At 40.0% G+C, this 22,273-nt stretch overlaps 2 protein-coding genes across 4 annotated transcripts in view; one reads left to right on the top strand and one right to left on the bottom strand.

The window, feature by feature from the left end:
• The window catches only part of pdzd8 (PDZ domain containing 8), a 45,185-nt gene extending 41,565 nt beyond the window's left edge, over positions 1–3,620 (bottom strand). For both annotated transcript variants that reach the window (XM_083774443.1, XM_083774442.1), the window contains exon 1: positions 2,616–3,620. In XM_083774443.1, the coding sequence (XP_083630569.1) occupies positions 2,616–3,505 (890 nt within the window). In that variant the 5' untranslated portion in view covers positions 3,506–3,620. The remainder of the gene's footprint in view (positions 1–2,615) is intronic.
• Positions 3,621–9,739: 6,119 nt separating this feature from the next.
• Positions 9,740–18,077, top strand: edaradd (EDAR-associated death domain). Of its 2 annotated transcripts, XM_083775127.1 has the most exons (7): positions 9,771–9,901; positions 12,568–12,694; positions 13,676–13,734; positions 14,262–14,304; positions 15,044–15,114; positions 16,698–16,746; positions 16,880–18,077. In XM_083775127.1, the coding sequence occupies exons 3-7, from the start codon at positions 13,723–13,725 to the stop codon at positions 17,260–17,262; spliced, it is 558 nt and encodes a 185-aa protein (XP_083631253.1). In that variant the 5' UTR covers positions 9,771–9,901; positions 12,568–12,694; positions 13,676–13,722; the 3' UTR covers positions 17,263–18,077. The 2 variants fall into 2 exon arrangements, with proteins under 2 accessions (XP_083631252.1, XP_083631253.1); XM_083775126.1 differs by lacking the exon at positions 12,568–12,694 and having other exon boundaries at positions 9,740–9,901.
• The last annotated feature ends 4,196 nt before the right edge of the window (positions 18,078–22,273 follow it).

Consider the following 22,273-nt stretch of genomic DNA (forward strand, 5'->3'; position numbering starts at 1 on the left):
TCTTAAAATCGTCTCATTGCGGTCCATAAATAAACAAATAAATTATCTCTGCGAAATAGTCGGGGAGGTGTCTCTGTATGTGTCAGTCAGTCATATTTCATGTAGCCTTTTCTAGAGAAAATGTAGTTTGCAAGTTATTGCACAATACAACCAAACTGAAAGTCTAGCCTTACATGAAAACAAGCCCTGCATACAAGTATTTAACATTAGACAACAGACTATCTATCCGATGTGTGAATACGAGAATCAAAATATGCTAGTAGTCCAGACAGAGCTAAAAAAAAGGTTGTGAACCACTCACAGCACACACACGCACGCACGTGGTGTTTGCTCCCACACAGCTCAACAAGAGCAATGCTGTGTACTGTTGTCAGTGGGTGCCTGTGGTGCTGAAGCTTAAATTTAATGTCTGGTGATTTTCATGTTCATGAAACAAGCCAACCTTTTGTTGGGTGGCGATCAAAACAGCCTACACAGAGAATATGGTGCAGAAAGGAAAAGTGTTCCTTTCTGTCAGGCACAACACAGCGATGCATTGATTTTGTCGAGAAAACAATGTCCTCAAGGCAGCCATGCAAACAGAAGCAGGCTAATGACTCAACTGGTTCTGTAGATAATTACCCATTCTGCAAAAAGATCCATAATTTTAAAAAGATTACGCCTTATCTTTTTCACTTCAGCATTTTTTCTCTGAAATAGATAGATCGGAATAACCTGGTGCAGAAGTGATTTCAATCTGTTTCCCCACTATGAAAAGAATGATTTTCACTGAAGTGTCCACACTGAGTTATTTTTCTAGCTTTAAGCTGCTCTGGCCACAGAGGCAACACAAAGGCATAAGAAGGCAGGCTGAAGTTTGCGGTGCCAATGCAGCTTTGACTGCAGTCCTGAGACAGCAGGGTGACCTCTCCAAACGTAGGCACTGGCAGGCATACGGGTCAGTGTGCCATGTAATTGGGTGCACTGATGCTGAATCTAGTAAAGTGCTGTAACAGCATTCATGGCAAGCTGACAGAAGCATTTAAAATAAGCATTATACAGTGGAATTTCTGTAGAGCAGAGGTTCTCAGAGTGGGGTCCGGGGACCCCCAGGGGTTAGGGTTGCGGGGGGGGGGGGACCAGTTTTTATAATACAGTTTGTTGATTACTTTTGATGCAGTAATGTATTTTTCATTTTACCCTCAAAATAGGGAGACCAGGTTAAAAGTGGCTCAAATCAGGACACATCAGCTGTTGTTGCCGATACCAATGTTGTCAAATAATGGCAGATAGGTCAGTGGTGCTCTAATTGGAACAGGAAAACCTTCCTCAATATTTTTTACCTAGTACCTCAATGTCAATAATCTGAAAATGTTTGGGTGATGGTTAATATTGGCTTTTGGTTAGATAGAATAGACTTTTTTTTGTCACTGTATATTTGCACATGTGAAATTTGTCCTCTGCATTTACTCATCCTACAACTAGGAGCAGTGAGCAATTAGGGGTTAAGAATAGATCATGTGAATTATGATGCCATAGCCTGGTAGATACATTGTTCATTTCACTCATCTATAACAGTAGACATGGCAAGTTAAAAACATTCTATCACTTTGTAATGCAACCTTTAAAAGACAACATTTAGCCTAAATCAGAAGTAGAAGAATCTAGTTATTGGCCACAAATTAACAATGGCCATAAATGTGCTGTTAGAAGAATCCTACTTTGTGCATTGTTCTACAAGCAAGGCCTAAGTCATGATATTACAATCAAATTCCCAGACATTATCTAGTTTCATATCCCAATGATATATTGCCTATCACTAGTGCCTTTCTGTCCTTTATCATAGTTTGTTTATTCAAATAATAAATAAAATAACAAGTCTGCGAGGTCAACTGGACAGAGGGGAAGTGACGAGAAGTTGAGAAACTAGACAGAAAGTTGAGTGAATTGCTGCACTTCTGCATTTGACAAGGAAGTGTCCCTCTACCAGTCTGTCTCTTAAATTTCACACTAATCTTTCACAGTCATTTGAAATATCTGTAAATACTGAAGGTGGTGTCATAAATATTGAAGTTTCAATGTCATTACACTACTGGTAGAAATGTTCCACCATGTTGCACACAACAGGTGCATTTTATGTCACAAGGCTTATTGGCCTTTAATGAAACAGTGCTGCCAACAAAGCCAATATTACCAATACAGACCGATGCAACTTTTGATTCACCTGCAACTGGTCCTTGTTTATCTTGATTCTTTGAAATTATCACATAATGGATCCCCCCCCCCCCCCCCCCACCCCCAATGAGGTGCCACATAACAATAAATGATGACCAGTCGTTTCTGTAATGTCCTGTATAAGTGTTATTCCAATCAGGACTGCACATAATTTAGCTGGTGACAAAACACCATTTTACTGCCAATAACATATTGAATCGGTTCCAACAGCTTCACTGAGCATGCTCCTTGTCCTAAAAGTGCTCCCAAATCTTGTATCAGTCAAGTGGCCCATCTCTCCCCCCTGCCCAGTCAAGTGGCCCCATGGGGGTCACTGATCTTTGCTGCTAGTGCTACTACTGCTAGTGTAACAAACATCACAGTAGTCGAGAGTAGATATAAAGTTAATGTTTTGCGCCTACCTGATTTTGTAATTTGGTAAAGTGTGTTTTTTCTTGATGACCCGTTTCAGTTGATTGACAATGATTGAGGTGAGTTGGGGCAAAGGTCTTCCTTCAAACTGGGACTTCACCTCGAAGTCTATCAGTGGGTCCTTGATGAAGGAGAAGGACCAGTGGGAGAAGGGCTGGCGTGTGAACTGCAGCCTCAGCCTTCCCTCCACCTTCATCATCTTCACGAAAAGGTATGCAGACTTCCCAAAGACCAGGTCTACATCAATGGCCAGATGGAACCCTCCATTATACTCCAGGTCCACCTCAAAATTGAGCTCCTCGGGCATACCGTCCTCGTTCAAATGCACCGGCTTCATCAGTTTCGCCGTTTTAAACACGGGCAAAGTATTACCCAGGGATATATCTCTGAGACTGAGTCCCTCCAGCAGCCGACCTGCCGTCTTTGTCTGCAGTAGCTCCTCAAACTCCACCTTGATCTTCTTGGTGAGCCAGTGTCTAACGACGGGAGTGTCTCTGAGCTCCCTGAATAGGAACAGAAAGATGGCATTGAGGAAATCGCACGTCTCCGGCTTGGATGTATGGATGGGCTCGCTGTGCGACGCCAGTGGCGACTGTTTGGGGCTAACGTTACTGCTAGTAGTGACAGTCGCGTCCTGCTGTCGTGAGGAGACGGCCTCCTGCTGCTGTCTGGACGGTGCGTTGTCTTGTTGTTGTTGCTGGCCCGGTTCGGCATGTTGCTGGTTATTAAAGTAATCCTTCAATGTGGGATCGGGCACCGCTTTGACATATTGCACTGTCCTGCCCACAGGCTCGGGGCTCCATCGGTAAATCAACAAGAACTGTAATATCAGCGTAAGGACGGCTCCGGAGATCGCGGAAATCAGTATCAGGTAAATCATTTCGAGCTACCGTCCAGACGCCTGTCGTCTTTGCGTTAAAATGTGTTCATACTGATAGGTTTTAACCGAAATAACAAAGCAAGTTCCACCTGGTCGCTCACAAAGCTGCCATATCATCTGCCTCTTTCCTGAGGTTGAGAGTCCTCAGCTGATTGGGCGAACGTATGCGTAGTGTGCGTGATGACGTAGGAGGGAACGAATGGCTACAAGAGGGCCAGAGGCTTTGCTTCAAACATGATAATGTTCAAAGCTGATAATGATCCCAGTCCCACTAATATACCTCCATGAGGCCATGACTAATACTCTAAAGCCCTGTTAGTCCGATTCCGATATTGATTCAATTATACAATGTGTATAGAAACTATTTAACATAACACATATTTATATAACATGATTTGTAATTGTTTTAGCTTTAGCCTACAGTGAATTTAGCTTTTAACTTTCTGTACAGCACTTTGTAAACCCTGAGTTGTGAAATGTGCTATATAAATAAAGTGGATTGGATTGGATACATTTTGTTAAACATCTGCACCAAGTTGAGAATGTATATTAAGAACTAGAAGTTCTGCCACACTTCTACAGGGCTGCCAAGTTTCAGAAAATGCCAAGAGTGAGACCTTATAGTGTTAGTGTATATATATATATATTTTAACAATGTATTTATTTTCCTTTTTTACACACAACTGACAATACAAACATACAAAAAACAACAATGAACATTACAAGACAATTACTGGTATAAAGAAAGCAAAACAACAATACCTTATAGTGTCTTAACACTAGTAGGCCATAAATGGCCTGCGCAAGCAGAGCGTGCAAGTACTTTCGACCGCTACAAACTGTCAAATCTCAGTAATGACTATTTGTGCCTGATACGGCAGTAGTGCCAGATTACATACATGTATACATGGGAGGATTAACCCAACACTAAAACATATCGTCATTACGTCACCATCGAAAACCAATTACACTCTGGCATTGGGTCCTTTAATCCACATCTTTATTACGTCATCATTGAGAGCTAGTTATACATATACTATGTATATGTATATGTAATTTGTAAATTGATTAGCGGTATACTGTGGTAAGTGTTACTTTGCGCCGTATGCACCGTCCCAGCCGTCCCGCCAATTTTTATGCGTATGCACCGTCCCAGCAAATGACGTAATGACTAATTGTGCCTGATACGGCAGTGGTGCCAGATTACATACATGTATACATAGGAAGGAGCATTACCTTTAATCCTCCCGACACTAAAACATATCGTCATTACGTCACCACCATCGAAAACCATTGGTTTTATACATGCCGCGGATTCGACTCCCGAGCCCGACGGCCTTTGCCGTGTGTCACTCCCCATCTCTCTCCCCCTTTCCTATTCCTGTTTCCTGTTTCCTGCCCTACTGTTGACTATCAATAAAGGTATAAAAATCCACACAACAGTGCCGTGATTTTTTTCCACCCTAAAACATGATCATCAGGTCTTATTGTTATATAAGGAGGTATAATTTTTTCAAAAAAGTGTACAGTATTTGTTAAAGTTTTGTTTTTATGTGGGCACCCCCACCAGTTCATTTAGTATGCCTGGTTTGCCTGGTGGGTGGTGATGGGTGGTGATCCACCTGAACTGAAGCTGCACCCACAGCTGTAGTTGTATGATAAAAGGGTGTCTAATGAAAGTACTGTCACCTCACCTGACACATGAAAAACTGGAAAAATACAAAAATTGTGGCACTCCATCTTTAAAAAAGGGAAAAACCTTTGCTCTGCATTTTTCACATCTGCATTTTATAGCGCTATCAGGAGGCTGACTTATGTTTACACTTTTTTTTATAGTCCTTCAGATTTAATCAAAATATCACACAAATCAGTACACATGATCTTTTAGTCATGTGATCAAGACGGATGTGTGTGATTCCCCTCTCATACACAGATTTAATGTTTGTCTTTAGTTTAATGTTTGTTTTGTAAACGCCATTGACAATGAAGTGAAAATTTACGTCATAATGTGCCATTTACGTCATATTGTCTCTTTAATGTTAATGGCGTTTAATGTTTGTGTTTGCACTGTTTGTTTTACATCACCATTACATCACCTAATCAACATGAGTTAGACTTGAATATATTTGCGCCCCTCACTTCACACGGGTGTGATTTGTATATATATTATATCGTGGTTGGCTAAGATTGACATCTTTACATCCGTTTTGAACAAAATGCCTCAAATCATGAACACAGAATCCAATTGCTGTGAAACTTTACATGCACATTTCCACTACGTTGAGGAACAATTAATTACCCTTTATGCCCTATTATAACGCCACCAGGAGGCACATTAAAAAAACATGTTTATATTACTCCTACTGCACATTTTGTCCAAACAACACAAACGTTCCTGACCTGGTGGAGACTTTTGCTCAGAGGAGCACTTTTTCTAGTTTAAAAGGTGGTGATCAACAGGTTGTTTTTTCTCCCTTCTTCAGAGAAGAAGTACTCCAGCTTATAGAATCAAGTCAGCCCACTAATTAAATTTGAACAATAATTGTGTTAGTCCAGAAGGCTCATAGGATAAGAGCACTTAGCCATAAATCCACATACATCAGATAATGACCATTAAAAGATTTCTTGCCAACTACCTCTTTGTAAAACAAAGTTAGTAGTCTTATCAAATGGCATGATTAAGTATAGCCTAAATACCTTTCTTTCCATACAAGATGGAGCTAGATTCAACTTGTGCATGACTGGACAAGTTGCATTCAGTTATTGTTTTCACAGCAAAATATTTCTAGTTATTATTTTGTTCTGAAAATATGATTTTGTCTGCTTAAAGGGATATTTCACTTTAAAATGTCTTAAAAAAACAACAGCAGTTGACCCAAAGTGCTTTCCAGAACAAATAGACCTTAGTCTATCCATAGTGCAATAGTAAAAACAACATACAGTACAATAACCTTAAACTATGTTAAAAGCCAGACTAAAAAGATGGGTTTTCAATTTGGATTAAAAAATCTCAAGGGTTACGGCTCATTAAGGTGAAATGGAATAATGTGCACCCTGGTCATGCGTCAAAAAGGGATAGGAGAACACAGGGAAACATCCCTGCCTCAGGAGGAGACACATCTTCATCTAACTGATCCCAACATCAGGCAGACACTGTGTTGACAGGGTCTGAGACATATCTGGTGACATGTGACATGGGGCATACAGGGTGAGATGTGATGTCTTCCCTTTGTATTTAGGGTTTCACGTCACAATATCTTCCCCTCCCCCTATCATACAACAACAGCTGTGGGTGCGGCTTAAGTTCAGGTGGATCACCAGTTCACCACCCATCACCACCCACCAGGCAAACCAGGCATACTTAATGAACTGGTGTGTGTCCACATAAAAACTACATTTTAATAAACATCTTTCTCCTCATATAATAATAATACCTGATGAAAAAAAGCATGGCACTCCATCTTTAAAGGACATGGCCATATTGCCGGGGGGCCATCCATCCATCCATCTTCAACCGCTTATCCGTAGTCGGGTCGCGGGGGCAACAGCTCCACCAGAGTGCTCCAGACTTCCTTCTCCAGAGCAACATTAGTGACTTCCTCCTGGGGGATTCCGAGACGTTCCAAGGCCAGTGAGTCGATGTATTTCCTCCAACTGTGCCTTGGTCTGCCCCGGTGGGACGTGCGTCGAGGACGTCGGCGCCGGCGCTGACTCCTTTCCAGGCGAAGGAGCAGCGGTTCTACTCCGAGTCTCTCTCGTGTGACTGTGACTGAACTTCTCACCCTATCTCTAAGGGAGATATCAGTCAGTCACCCGTCGAAGAAAACTCATTTTGGCCGCTTGTATTCGCGACCTTATTCTTTCGGTCATGACCCACACTTCATGATCATAGGTGAGAGTAGAAACGAAGATTGCTCGGTAGACAGAGAGCTTTGCCTTCTGGCTCAACTCTCTTTTCGTCACAACAGTGCGGTACAGCGACTGCAATACCGCCCCTGCCGGTCCGATTCTCCGGCTGATCTCCTTCTCCGTCCTCCCCTCACTCGTGAACAAGACCCCGAGATACTTGAACTCCTTCACCTGGGGTTTCCCTACCCGAATTTAGGCCAAGCAGTGTTTTTTTCTTCCAAAAATGCTATAACAGGCCAGTGTGACAATGGTGGGATAAAAGCCTCTGCCTAGTAGGAAAGTCTGTGAAAGATTTCACATAAATTGCACGCTGAATTCATGATTTGAGGCTTTTTGTTCAAAACGGGCCAATCCTCCAATTGGATGGAATATGAAATCACATCAAATGAAGACATGTGTTCTTGTCTTGAACACATGACTATAGACTATCAACTTATTAATAGTGTAATAAGTGTAGTAGTGTAATAGTGTAATAAGTGTAGTAGTGTAGTAGTGTAATAGTGTAATAAGTGTAGTAGTGTAATAACGTATTAAGTGTAATAGTGTAATAAGTGTAGTAGTGTAATAAGTGTATAGTAGTGTAATAGTGTAATAGTGTAATAAGTGTAGTGGTGTAATAGTGTAATATATCCGGGTCTTATGGGTTAAGAAGTAGCCGAAAGCAGAAAACTTTTCCCAAGTCAAGTCATGAATTACTTTTTTCCCCCTGAAAGAAATATCGATGTTCAAGACTTGCTACAATAAAATGGTGTGGCTGAATCTTTTGGTGGATAAATCTTTTCTAAATCTTTTAGATGAAAGGCATTTTGGATATCATATTCATCCAAAATTAGATTCATGTTGAATTATTATTATTATTATTATTATTATTATAATACTATATATAATTTATATAATAATATAGCCTAAATGAGATACAAATAAAACTTTAATTGCACGTAGCTGTACATCGTTCATACAGCAGATGGCAGCAAATGTGAATAAAGTAGCTATAACTTTAGCGTTTTGAAATAGTTTAATGAGACCATAAATCTCGCCATATGTATTCTGACCCATTTGATCAAATATAACAATATTATTCGGATCTATGGGAGTCATTTGCGCCGCCGCCATGCCATGATGCATCATCATCAGATTGGATATATTTTCGGCGCGTGACACGGCTGACACCTAATAAGTGAGTGACTATTTCTACTTTCTTATTTCTTATGACTTATGACTGAGCAGCATGCATTCAACTTCTGCAAAGAGCAAACTAGCCTATATGAAGGCTCCTTATCCTTTTTTTAGCCTACGGTCGGAGCCGGAGGTATAGGCTACGGTTGATGTGACATCTCTGCATTAGAGCTATGGTCCAGAGCTAGAAGCATGCACTATAGGATCAAGATGTATTTTAACGATTCTGACATTTGCATATGATAATATATACTAAATATCATGGCATACTAAAGTAAAAGTTACTCGATAAAATATGTAGCCTGCCCTGTTCTGTAATAGTCTTGATCCGCAAATTAGAAGCACTACTTGATTTTCTTTATTTTTTCTTTCATTTGACACATCCATTCATGATTAATCGGAAACAGAGTTGATCATTTGATCCAAAACATCGATAGGGTTGCGTAACTTAAATTGCGTATAAAGACCGCCCCGCCTGCCTCTTTGCTCCGGCCGTGGTCCGAGCCGTGGAAAATCTGGTGACAGTGTGATGACGCGAAGTTAGGCTACTACGAATATCTCTTAATAAATACATCCATGATACATCCATACGTCAGTTTAAATTAATTTACAACGCTTGTCAAGCGGTTGTCAAGCTGTAGGCTTATGTAACTTGAACTTCCGCTCGCTGGACGCCAAAATAAGAGCTCATTGATTGACTAGCTGTAAATTGTAATCATATACTGCGAGTCTGCGACTCTCTCTCGACCAATCCATTTCACATTTTGGCTGTGTTGTCGTGTGTAGGCTTTACTAGGCTATCATTCAGGTCTACATTGCATTATTGCAAGTTCATCGCCGGATATGTAAAGTAAAGGGGGACACTGCAGTCTAAATGAACTGTAATCGTAATATAATGCAAAGCTGTTTTTTTGTGATATGATATTATCTCCCTATATTTGGCTGTTTTTTGGCCACTTTACTTTTTTGTTTGTTTACAACATATTCCTGATAAAGTTAGTTCTACTACAGTATACTTTCCATTCATATTTGTCATTCAACGTATCTATTATTTTGAAAGTCCGCCAACCGGAAGCCGTATGCTTATTTAGGTATGATTTGACGTGCTTGTCATAGGTATTTAAACTAACGGAAAACGTGCAGCAGTCAGGCTCCGGCCACCGCAGGGGTGGCATCATCTCTCTGCACCAACCCAGAACCACTTCTCGTTTACATACTGCATCTGACCTGTATACTAGGCTACTTATCCTAGACTTGCACATTGTAGGCTAAGAATGACCAGCATTAAGGCGTTTAAGAAGGAGCCATTTGGTAAGTTACAATCTCAAAATGATTAGGCTACTGCTCTACATTTGTTTTTCATTGTGCAAATGATAGTTTTGTGCAACAGCCTAACTTGAAATAATATACATTTTTGTTAGTGTTAAATCTGCCACACTAATTTCAAACTTAGCCTAAGTTATAGCTTAAACTGCTTTAAGTCAAGATGTATATATTACAAAGAAAAAAGCCATTTAAGCTAGGCTTAGTGTGAGGTGGTCCAACTGGCTGTTAGTCTCTTGGTTTTGGTTATCACAGATCGAAGAACCTAAAGGGGAAAGTGAGTTGGTTTAGATTGATGCATTTCCATGACCATCTTAACTGTCCTAGATATACATATTTTTACCCAGTCATTCAGTTTATTTAGTGGTTTCTGTGCAGTAGCCTATTTAGGAGAAGGTTATGGTTATTGGTTTAAATTCACACTAAATCTGAGAGAGAGAGAGAGAGAGAGAGAGAGAGAGAGAGAGAGAGAGAGAGAGAGAGAGAGAGGGAGAGACGTTTCTTCCCCCGTGCTTTAAACTAAATAAATGCTGGAATCTGGATATCAGACAGACAGACAGACACACACACACCACCCACAATCAGTCAAAAAGCACAGGCGGTTTGGACAAAGCATGTGTATATCTTTGCTTTTGGTCTAGACATTACATGGAGTCAGTCAGGTATTAGCATGCCATTCACCTCCAGCCATGTGTGGAAATGAAATCATGGAGAGCACTTAGTGCACACACGCACGCGCGCGCAAACACCCCACTCCACTGCTTACTGTGCTTATCCTTTCATACAAGGCATGGGTGGTCAAAACGGAGAAAAGCTTCGTTCACCTGTGTGGAATTATGGCCCTAAGCAAAGTATTATGATGTGGTTTTGTATTTCATCTCTTGAACTTTATCCAGAGCATGCAGTTACATGCCCTTGCATTCCCAGAGAGGGAGAAACAATGCTCAACTGATCTTGGGGTTCGACTTACAGTTGATGATTGGGTGACTGAGTACAGGGCCTAATGCTACATCTGAGCTCTTAAGGGCATACAGTATAAGCCGCATACAACAGTGGTGCTACGAGTTTGATGCCAGATCACATAAGAAGATGCTGTGCAGTACAAGTGTGTTTTATAGCAGCTTCAAAGAAAAGTGCACTTATGTATGTCTTTATTGGAATATAATGTACAAATGTGGCAGTTATTAATGGTGCACTTACTATAAGTGCGGTATTTGAATAAGACGCAATACAACCATAGTAACACATTATCGTATATTGATTTTAAAATTTGTAGAGTAACCAGATGATGAAGAATCTACACACCAAAACCAAAAATATTGGTTCTTCAGTGGTTTTCTGGGGTGGTTGAGGTGATATACAGTACAGCATTGCTTCTGTACAAAGAACCTGTTAATCCCTGTGTGTGTGTGTGTGTGTGTGTGTGTGTGTGTGTGTGTGTGTGTGTGTGTGTGTGTGTGTGTGTGTGTGTGTGTGTGTGTGTGTGTGTGTGTGTGTGTGCGTGTGTGCGTGTGCGTGTGCGTGTGTGCGCGTGTGTGTGTGTGTTTGTGTTTTTAGAGGTTCTCTACTTAGTTTACATACATTGATTGATAGATTGAATACTTAACAGTTATTATTAATAGTTTGCATAAAAAGCACAGGAAAGTACAATTCAATACAAGGCTTGGCTTGTTTCCATTAGGGTCCTTCATACTCAATTCATCGAAACATTTAATGACAAATGACAAATACACAGTACTATAAATAAAAAAGAATAATATGTACACATTGTACAGTAAACACTAAACAGCTATAGCACCATTTGACAAAGGCACTATAGAGCGCCTTTAAAATAAGCAACTACTACTGTTGTTGCATCAAAAGGAGTGCAACAGGGTCAGGAGCGGAGCATGTCACTGGTTTCGTGAGGTGTACTGCATACTCACTGCATAGTGTACAGTGTATTTTATATATACACACATACATACACACATACATGTAATGCCCCCTTGCGAAATAAGTGACAGACATGTGTGGGCCATTTTCAATAGGTCCTAACCCTAACCTTTCCATTGTAATTTACTGATGTGAGATGTCTCAGCGGCAGAGATTGATTTCAAATAGGTTTTTGAGAGCCCTAGCAGCTTCTCTGGTGATATCATTGCTGGTATGAAAGCTAAATGAACTATACTATAATGCTCCTACATGGACATGTCATTGTTAGCCTGCTGTGGGCAGGTTATTTTAAAGTCTAAAAGCTCTATAGGATCTGGGTAACAGGTCTTTGTCCCTTTTTGTCCTTTAGAGCATTTGTTGTCTGCATGCATGCTACAGGAAATACAATTAACATATTAACATTTAGCCCCTTTGGGCAGCATGTGTGTGCAATGATATTGTCAAAACAGACATGATTATGTTAAATGGTGTGTGTGTGTGTGTGTGTGTGTGTGTGTGTGTGTGTGTGTGTGTGTGTGTGTGTGTGTGTGTGTGTGTGTGTGTGTGTGTGTGTGCGTTCGTGCGCACGCGTGTTTTCTGAAAATATGTTTCTTGTATAGGCTAGTTAGCTAGTAGCATGTCTTTAAATTAGCCAACATCTTGAAAGCTGCATTCAAATTGTAGTGGTGCAGAATACACAAGTGGATTTTCTAATCCTAGTTTCCCCATACAAATTAAAGTAAGGCTGAACGTCATGAAGTGTAACCCAAGAAAGGCCAGGAGCGTACTTTATGTGGAGCCCTTTGCGTTGGATACAATGGCTTCATAGTGACGTAAAGTGACGAAGGCCCACATGGCCTTGTACAGGTATTTACTGAAGCTGAAAAGGTGCCTTTGTGCCCCTGTTGCAACTCATCCATGAATGTGCTTTCCGAGAGGCTTCCTTTTCAGAGCTTAGATGGAATAAGGTTTGATTGAAGACCTTTTCAAGCAGGTGTTAAACCTTATTTTCTCAGTTTTGTTCTTTCCAGAGGATGCTTTCACCAAAAGATTGACTTAGATTTCATGAAAATAGAAACTCAGTATTGGTGTGTTTTTTTAACCTTTGTCACCCCATGTGTTTATTTACCACTACATCACATGAGTGATCATGTTGAACCATTACAGCCTTTTATCTGAATTTGTCTCCTACAGTACATTCTGTTTACTGGGTGTTACTAAGTGTGGTTTCTGCGCGTATTTGTGGTTGATGCTTGTGATCGCATCTGCATGTGCTGGTATAAAGTTTTAGTGACAGAATGCGTCAACAACATTGGAATAAAGGTGTCTCTTCATACACACCTCATCTAATTAGAGCTAGACTGAGTTTGGCAGATATATTGGCCATTATTGGACTTTTTGGCAACATCAGTATTGGCAATTATGCAGCTGATGACATGTCCTGATTTTTAGCCACTTTCAACCTGGCATCCCTTTAAAAAAAAGAAGAAGAAAATAGCAGATCTACAGTAGATCAGTATATGGTACAGTATATATGTACAGTATATAGCAACATAATGTTTTTGTAAGTTTTGAATAAATACGATTTTCAGAAAACATAGGTCAGTATTTAGAAGGCGTTTTTAGAATCAGCCTCAGTCCTAAATGGGTTTGGTTTTATAGGGACCCTGAATCTATAATTGACTTGGATCATGAATATGGCTGTAGAACCGAAATGTATGTATTAAATTGTATTGTTCTAAATTGATTCATATATCATATGATGATACAACAGCCTTGCTCTTTTACTACAGAAGGATTTACCATTCTTTGTTAACAAATTTTCACTCATATCTTTCTTCTTAACAGGCAGAATATCTTCTGAACCGGTGGAGGACACTGACACCAGTAGCTTTATGGCAGAAATTGTAAGGATTTTCATCTCTTCATTCATGTTAAATAATTAAAAATGACATACGCCTTAGTTACCCACCAGTGTTGCACACAAAAAATAGCCCATCCACAAGCTACTATTTTCATTGCGTGACACAATGCACAGCCAAAATATCAGGCATTATTATATCTGTCTTGACAAAATATGTAATTTTTCTCAAGCAAGCTGATTTCTCATTGTTCCTGTTTTGTATTTCTTTCTTTTTTTTCTTTAAAAGAAATACCATAACTGAGCACATTGTACTGTGATTTCTTGTGCCTGGGGACTCAATGAGAAACAAGTCGTAGCAAGCCACTGCCTCTTTATTCAAACACCAGAGAGTGTAATTTTCTTCCACAGTTACAGTCGACTGTAATCGTTAGCGTATCTCTGTCTCATGAACAGAGACAGTGTGTGAGGCTATCAAGATAATGGTGAAGCAAACTGCAGAGCCTTTGTTTGTCTTTCATAGTTTTATTCATATAACTTTTCTCCAATGTTTTTTCTTGTCTTTCTTCGCAGTCGTTGGAAGCCAACTATCCCGTCCAAGTGACAGATCCTCATGGTAAAGCTAAACCTCAACTTTTCACAATGCATTCATCGGCTTACTTACTCCTTTATTTTAGCTTTTTCCTCCCCCAGTGAACATTCACTCCTCCCATTGGTTTCCACTCATTTCAGTATGGTATTTTACTGTATGCAAACTGTATTCAATGGACTAAACATGAAATATATTTAAATATTTGTTTATGTTAACAGTATCTAATGTTGTTGTTGTAGTTATACTGTTAACAGTAAACAGAATTGAAGCTTGACTTAAAAAAGAAAAAGATTATATCACAGGCAAATTGAATCACAGTATCACACTCACAATATTATTCTAAAGATTCGCAATTGTATATTTGTCCTCAATCGTTCAGGTCTATTTTCAGCTGATATCATGTTCTTGTTTACTCTTTTGATGATCATTCCACCCATCTTTCCACTATATAACATCAACATTTTCACTTTTGGTAGACTAGTTAATTATTCTTATATTGTATGTATTTTATGAGCAAACCCTCAATGCCAAGTTTTTAAGAGTATACATTTGTGCCTGATGTATACTTTGTTGCATATTCCGTTACACGCACCTAAAAATAGATCTACAATGCATGTTGTGAGCGTTGAGCGCTGTGAGCTTGTAGAAAGGCTATTTTTGCTACACGATAGTGCAACACTGGCATGCAACTAAGTATACATCAGGCTTTAGGCTAAACTACCGTATACTGTCTTACACAATCAATAATTTGTGTCTCCACCAGATGCAGTGACACTCCATCTGAGCTCCATGCCCTCTGGGTACCTCACACCCCTCTCAGACCGAATAAGACAGGTCTGTAGGACAAACCCTTCTAGATGTTTGCAATGTCAGATTCACATGATAGTGAAGAAAAGACAGAGGGTTCCCCCTTGACAAAAGCAGCAAAATATGTTTCTTAAAACCATGTTGAACTTGGGTAGAACTTTGGGTTGTATAGCTACTTTACCTGGCTGGGCATGATATCTAAATATTGTCCTTCATACTCATCTGTTGCTTCTATGCTCTGTGAGAAGACAAGTACTGATTCCTTTCAATTTCACTGTATGACGAAAGCATCCTCAAACTCACACTTTCATGCTAGATTAGTTCTGTCAAGGATAATATAACATGAATACAACCATTTCACTTTTCCCACATTACATACCAGGAGTAGTTTTTTATACTTTATTTTGGCAGCATTTTGGGTCAATTCTTGTGCTAAAAGTGTAATGAAAATGTTTTGTTTTTGTCATACAATGCCAGTAAATTGTATCACAGCACATCAGTTATTTCTCACGGAGCACTGAAACAGCAGATTAATATGATGATATGATGATATATGACAATATTTTGAACTTACAGACAGGTGACAAAGGAAAGTCTTGAATAAATGAGTGTTGAAACATAACAAATGCAGATGTAAGATGGCAATAGAAAAAGTGTCTGAAAGGCACTAGAAAAGTGTCTGAAAGGCACGGATGGCAGGAGCTTCACAGTTCAGTGAAAGTTCAGTAGTGCAAAAAACATAGGCACTTTTATACAGAGATATGGTGAGATGAGTGAGTCATCCTTCAACATATTCCATCCAGACAAGTGGGAAAGTGCATGTGTGAGTGAGACCAGATTACTGAATGTTTTTTCTGAGTAAGAAAATTATGTTCATGGTAAGAAGATGGTCTGTTTATCATGCCCAGGGCTGTATCAAAGTGCATCATCAGTGATAGTTTGAATGTGTACTTAAGAACTTTGAAAGAGCAGTTATTGTCTCCTATACTTACTTCTTTCAGTGTTATTTATGGGACAAAATAACTTGATGGTCGGTCTATCCAATATCTAACATCTACATGATGTTAATGTTACGTAACATAATGTTGCAGAATATTAACAGGAAAACTATCTATGCTTGACTGTACTATGCATTGCAATGTAAGGTACCTTATATACATGTGATTCACAAATGTCAGTATACACTACAGTATACTGTGGCTTCACAGTTCACACCATGCATCTTGTTTTACCACTTGGAAATCATATATGTATAAACCAAGCAGTGCTTTTAATAGCTAGTTTTGATATTAGTCCATCAGACTCACTAATAACTTCCAACATCCCAACAGCCCATTTAGAATTAGTCTCCTGTAGTAAGATGGTCAGAGATATCCATCTATTTATACCATATGTAAACCCACAATATCAAAACTAATCAACAAAGACAACTTCATCAATTTAAGTCCACTGGCTGAAATCAATTCATTAATAGCATCGTCTACATTCTTTATGGAGAATTTAATTAATGGAATGGACATTAGATATATTTGTGGTAAAAAATTAAATGAATGGAATGGACATAGATAAAGGTAATAAAAGTAATATGTATTTCTCCCCACATGCTGTAGCCGGTGGAAGATGGTGAAGAATGCATATGTACAACTTCTATTTCACCAGGTGCATTTGCCTTTTTTTTTTTCATTCTTCAAATCATAGATGAATCGTACTTAATTCCACCATGAAAATGTATTGTTAATTGGTATTGCTGCCAGGGCTAAATGCAATTTCACTGTCTCTGCTTTTAACTCAGACTTCCCTAAAGAGCTGCAGTTCTACTCCTGTGACAAGTGCTGCTGCCCAGCACCGCCCCCCAAGATCAGCGACCTCATGAACGACAAGGATCTTCTGGACTTGCTGAGACTCAAACTGGACCCAAACCACTGCACCGTCAAGAACTGGAAGAACTTTGCCAGCCGGTGGGGCATGAGCTATGATGAGCTCACCCTGCTAGAGCACCGGACCCAGGGCTCCCTGTCCCACAGCCCCACCCAGGAGTTCCTGCTGCGTTACAACCAAAAGACGGTCACTGAGCTCACTGAACTTTGTCGGCTCTATCAGCGCATTGATGTGTTACGACTATTGCAGAGCTGGATAGAGAAAGACTGGCCCTCCCGCTGGCAGCAGACTCATTAACCACTAGGACCTGTATATATTTGACCCTCTGCCCTTTCCTTATCCTTGATAACCAACTGATACATTTGACAGACTTCGGTTTGCCATCAGACAGTTTGACAAGTCAGTTTAAAGGCCAGGTCAAGGAAGACAAGTCAAAGATACTGTACAACTGTTGTAGGAAATGTTGGTGCTTTGGTTCAATTTCCGGAAGCGGTACCTCTGGCTTGGCCAGGCAGTCCAATGAATACAATTGATGTTCATGGGTGGGAAGCTGGAAGGGATCATGTCCTTGTCGCTGCACCCTGCTGGTTGAAGGGGATTTGGGGGACATAGCACACACTCGTAGAGGTTGTTTACACCCTTACCAGGTTTATAGTGTGGGGGATGGCAGCGACAGTGACCACACTACATACATACAGGAGAATTGGTGATGACTAAATTGGTAAACAAATGATTACAAAAAGATTGGTGCTGTGGTTTGAGTACAGTTTAACTAGCACTTTTTGAGATTACACATTTATATAGGATACATGCAGTATCTGTTCATTATTCTGATGGTATTCTATCAAAAATACTTGTCAGTGTTGTGGAATGTTGAAGGGAAAGGTGACTCATGGAGATAGCCGACTCCAAAGTAGAATAGTTAATATGCTCAAAAGATTTCTCCCAACCTGCCCTGGTCAAACAAGTTGCCATATGAAAACACTCAAAAGTTCAATTAGATTGTTATAAGTTCCAAGTTCCATGTTTTGTCATTCATTTTTTTGTTACACAGGAGTACTTATTTCTTAAGTGTCCATGTTCTCTTAAATAAATGAATACATTTTTACTTTGTCTCAACGTATAAAGCTTTTTTAAAGCTTAAAAAAGCTTTTTTCTTTTGAGATTTTAGCTCCAGTACCAAACTTTGTTCACAATGCAACTCTTAATGACTACTAATTCAGTCATACATCATTTATTTTATTACTAGAACTGAAATTACTAAACTAAATAATCACAACATTGATGGTATCGAGTCATTTATTGGACAAATTGTTTTTAAAATACATTCCAATTCATAACTAAAATTCAGATATTAAAAATACATAAATGAAGTATTACATTAAATTGTATTACAGTAGAACATTAAATACTGTGACAGTTGGTAAAAAAAAAAAAAAGATTACTTCAAAGTCAAGATTTTGAAAAAGCATAGTATATAAATATCAGGTGTATACACAACTATATAAAAAAATCCTTCTTTTGGCTGCCATGTCTTTTGGCTGCCATGTCATGTGACATATGGGCAGATATGGGCAGATATCTAATACAAGGGGTTCAATGGACACAATATATCATAATTTACATAGTCACAAATTAGTGGCTGAATCATTTAACTTAAAATGTATTTACAAAGTTGGTGGATGATAAGTTCACATTCACACAGTAAGGATTAATCAACCTTCGATATTTAGACCAAGCATATTGGAGAGGCTTATTGACAATTTATCATTTTCCTCTGATGAATCAACTACAGGGTGCTCCAGGCCTGGGCCAGACTCGGATCTAGAAATTTTGAAAGTTCCACCTCTCACCAAAGAGGAATCACTTGATTCTGTAGAGGTGCTGACATCAAGACTTGGGGCAGTAAGCTCCCCTTTCAGACCAAGATCTTTCCCTTCAGCTGGTGAGACATTAACTGCAGGTGTTTTTTCTTTGGCCATTCTCAACCTCTCCATAATGTTGATCTTCCCCACACTTGGTGTTATGTTTACTTTAGGCAAGCGGACTCCTTTGCTCATGATATAATCCTTTTGTTCCTTTTGTAGCCCTCCGGTGTACTTTGCCTCAATACTATCATCAAATCCACCGGCTTCATCGATGCTGTTCCTTGGTAGTTTGTGTACTTTGAATATTGGAACCTCCACTTCAACATTGGATGAGTCAGTCTCAGAGTCTGCCCCACTTCCTTCCTCCTCACTAGATTTTGAACCAGACCTCAGCCTCCATTTAAAGGGCCATCTCAGCTTACTTTTTGGAGAATCTTTGTCTTCAGCATCTCCATCAGCTTTGACACTTAGATCAGGATTTGTGAGACTTGCATCGACATCAGGAACTGAGACATCTGGAGTATCTACATCCACTCCAGGCATACTTAAATCAACATCTGTATCTCCCTGAGGGGCGGACAGATTAAGATCAGGAACACTTAAATCTATATCAGGGAGGTTGGCCTTTTGTAAAATCAAATCCACATTTGTAGTATCGATGTTTGGGGCTGAGAGATTCTCATTTGCATCATTGGTGTCTAGTTCTACTTCAGGCACCTCAATTTCAGTCTCAGCTGAAACACTTAAATCTGGTGTGCCTATATCAACACTTGGGCCATCCACTTCAGGGCTTGAAAGACCAAGTTTTGGGAGCTTAAAGTGTGGCATTTGGAATTTACCCGATGGGGCATCGACATCTACAGTGGGGGCATTTAATGCTACTTCAGGTCCATCAAGGTCTGCTTTAATCAAGTTGATATCCACTTCAGGAATAGAGATGTCTCCTCCAATACTTGGGGTAGATAGATTCAATTCAGGGGCTTCTGATTCAGCCGTTGGTAAAGTCACATTTATGTCTGGTGCAGAGACAGTTGGAGCACTGACATCTAGATCAAGGCCCTCAACTTCAAGATCAACATTTGGTGCTTCAAGATTGACATCTGGCTCCTTGATTTCAGCTTTGGGCAAATTAAGATCTAGATCTGGAATAGATGCGTCTCCGTCAATATTTGGGGCAGAGAGACTGATGTCAGCCTCCTGGAGATCTACCTTTGGTAGATTGACATCAACATCAGGACTTGATATTTCTACATTTGGGGAAGATAGATCAGCGCTGACTTCTAGATTGGGTACTTCCAGATTTGGGAGGTTGGGTTTTCCAGATGTATACAGATCAACTTCAGGTACCTCAACATCTGCCTCTAGGTCTTTTAGTTCAGCTTTGGCTAGAATAAAATCTGTATCTGGTGTAGGTACCTCTGCTTCCAGATCCGGTTTTGAAAGATTCAGCTCAGATATAGGCAACTCCAAATCAGCTGTAGGCAAATTCAAATTGAGATCTGGTATAGAGAGGTCTCCCTCCAACTTTGGGGTAGATAGATTGAGGTCTGGTGCTTTAAAGTCAAGATCAGGCACTTGGACATCTAGATCAGGTAGTGAGATTTGGGGTAATTCGAATCTTGAACATGTGTCGATACCAACTTCAGGTGCTTGAAGATCCACATCTGGTTCCTTGATTTCAGCTTTGGGCAAAGTTATGTCTAGATCTGGAGTAGACAGCTCTCCCTCAATCTGTGGGGCAGAAAGATTGATGTCTGGTGCTGTTGTCTTAAGATCAGGTACCTCAAGGTCTGCTTTTGGCAAATCAATATCAATGTTGGGAAGACTAACATCTAGATCAGGACCCTCCACATTTGCTTTGGATAAACCAAACGTGGGTAGTGAGAATTTGGGTAATTTGAATTTTGAAGATGTGTCTATATCAACATCAGGTGCTTGAAGATCCACATCTGGTCCCTTGATTTCAGCTTTGGGCAAATGTATGTCTAGATCTGGAGTAGACAGCTCTCCCTCAATCTGTGGGGCAGAAAGATTGATGTCTGGTGCTGTGGTCTTAAGATCAGGTACCTCAAGGTCTGCTTTTGGCAAATCAACATCAATGCTTGGAAGACTAACATCTAGATCAGGACCCTCCACATTTGCTTTGGATAAACCAAACGTGGGTAGTGAGAATTTGGGTAATTTGAATTTTGAAGATGTGTCTATATCAACATCAGGTGCTTGAAGATCCACATCTGGGCCCTTGATTTCAGCTTTGGGCAAATCTATGTCTAGATCTGGAGTAGACAGCTCTCCCTCAATCTGTGGGGCAGAAAGATTGATGTCTGGTGCTGTGGTCTTAAGATCAGGTACCTCAAGGTCTGCTTTTGGCAAATCAACATCAATGCTTGGAAGACTAACATCTAGATCAGGACCCTCCACATTTGCTTTGGATAAACCAAACGTGGGTAGTGAGAATTGGGGTAATTCGAATTTTGAAGATGTGTCTATATCAACTTCAGGTGCTTGAAGATCCACATCTGGTCCCTTGATTTCAGCTTTGGGCAAAGTTATGTCTAGATCTGGAGTAGACAGCTCTCCCTCAATCTGTGGGGCAGAAAGATTGATTTCTGGTGCTGTTGTCTTAAGATCAGGTACCTCAAGGTCTGCTTTTGGCAAATCAACATCAATGCTTGGAAGACTAACATCTAGATCAGGACCCTCCACATTTGCTTTGGATAAACCAAACGTGGGTAGTGAGAATTGGGGTAATTCGAATTTTGAAGATGTGTCTATATCAACTTCAGGTGCTTGAAGATCCACATCTGGTCCCTTGATTTCAGCTTTGGGCAAAGTTATGTCTAGATCTGGAGTAGACAGCTCTCCCTCAATCTGTGGGGCAGAAAGATTGATGTCTGGTGCTGTTGTCTTAAGATCAGGTACCTCAAGGTCTGTTTTTGGCAAATCAACATCAATGTTTGGAAGACTAACATCTAGATCAGGACCCTCCACATTTGCTTTGGATAAACCAAACGTGGGTAGTGAGAATTTGGGTAATTTGAATTTTGAAGATGTGTCTATATCAACATCAGGTGCTTGAAGATCCACATCTGGGCCCTTGATTTCAGCTTTGGGCAAATCTATGTCTAGATCTGGAGTAGACAGCTCTCCCTCAATCTGTGGGGCAGAAAGATTGATGTCTGGTGCTGTGGTCTTAAGATCAGGTACCTCAAGGTCTGCTTTTGGCAAATCAACATCAATGTTTGGAAGATTAACATCTATATCAGGACCCTCCACATTTGCTTTGGATAAACCAAACGTGGGTAGTGAGAATTGGGGTAAATCGAATTTTGAAGATGTGTCTATATCAACTTCAGGTGCTTGAAGATCCACATCTGGTTCCTTGATTTCAGCTTTGGGCAAATGTATGTCTAGATCTGGAGTAGACAGCTCTCCCTCAA

This window comes from Protomyctophum parallelum, assembly GCF_964188405.1.
Source record: "Protomyctophum parallelum genome assembly, chromosome: 10".
Classification (NCBI taxonomy): domain Eukaryota; kingdom Metazoa; phylum Chordata; class Actinopteri; order Myctophiformes; family Myctophidae; genus Protomyctophum; species Protomyctophum parallelum.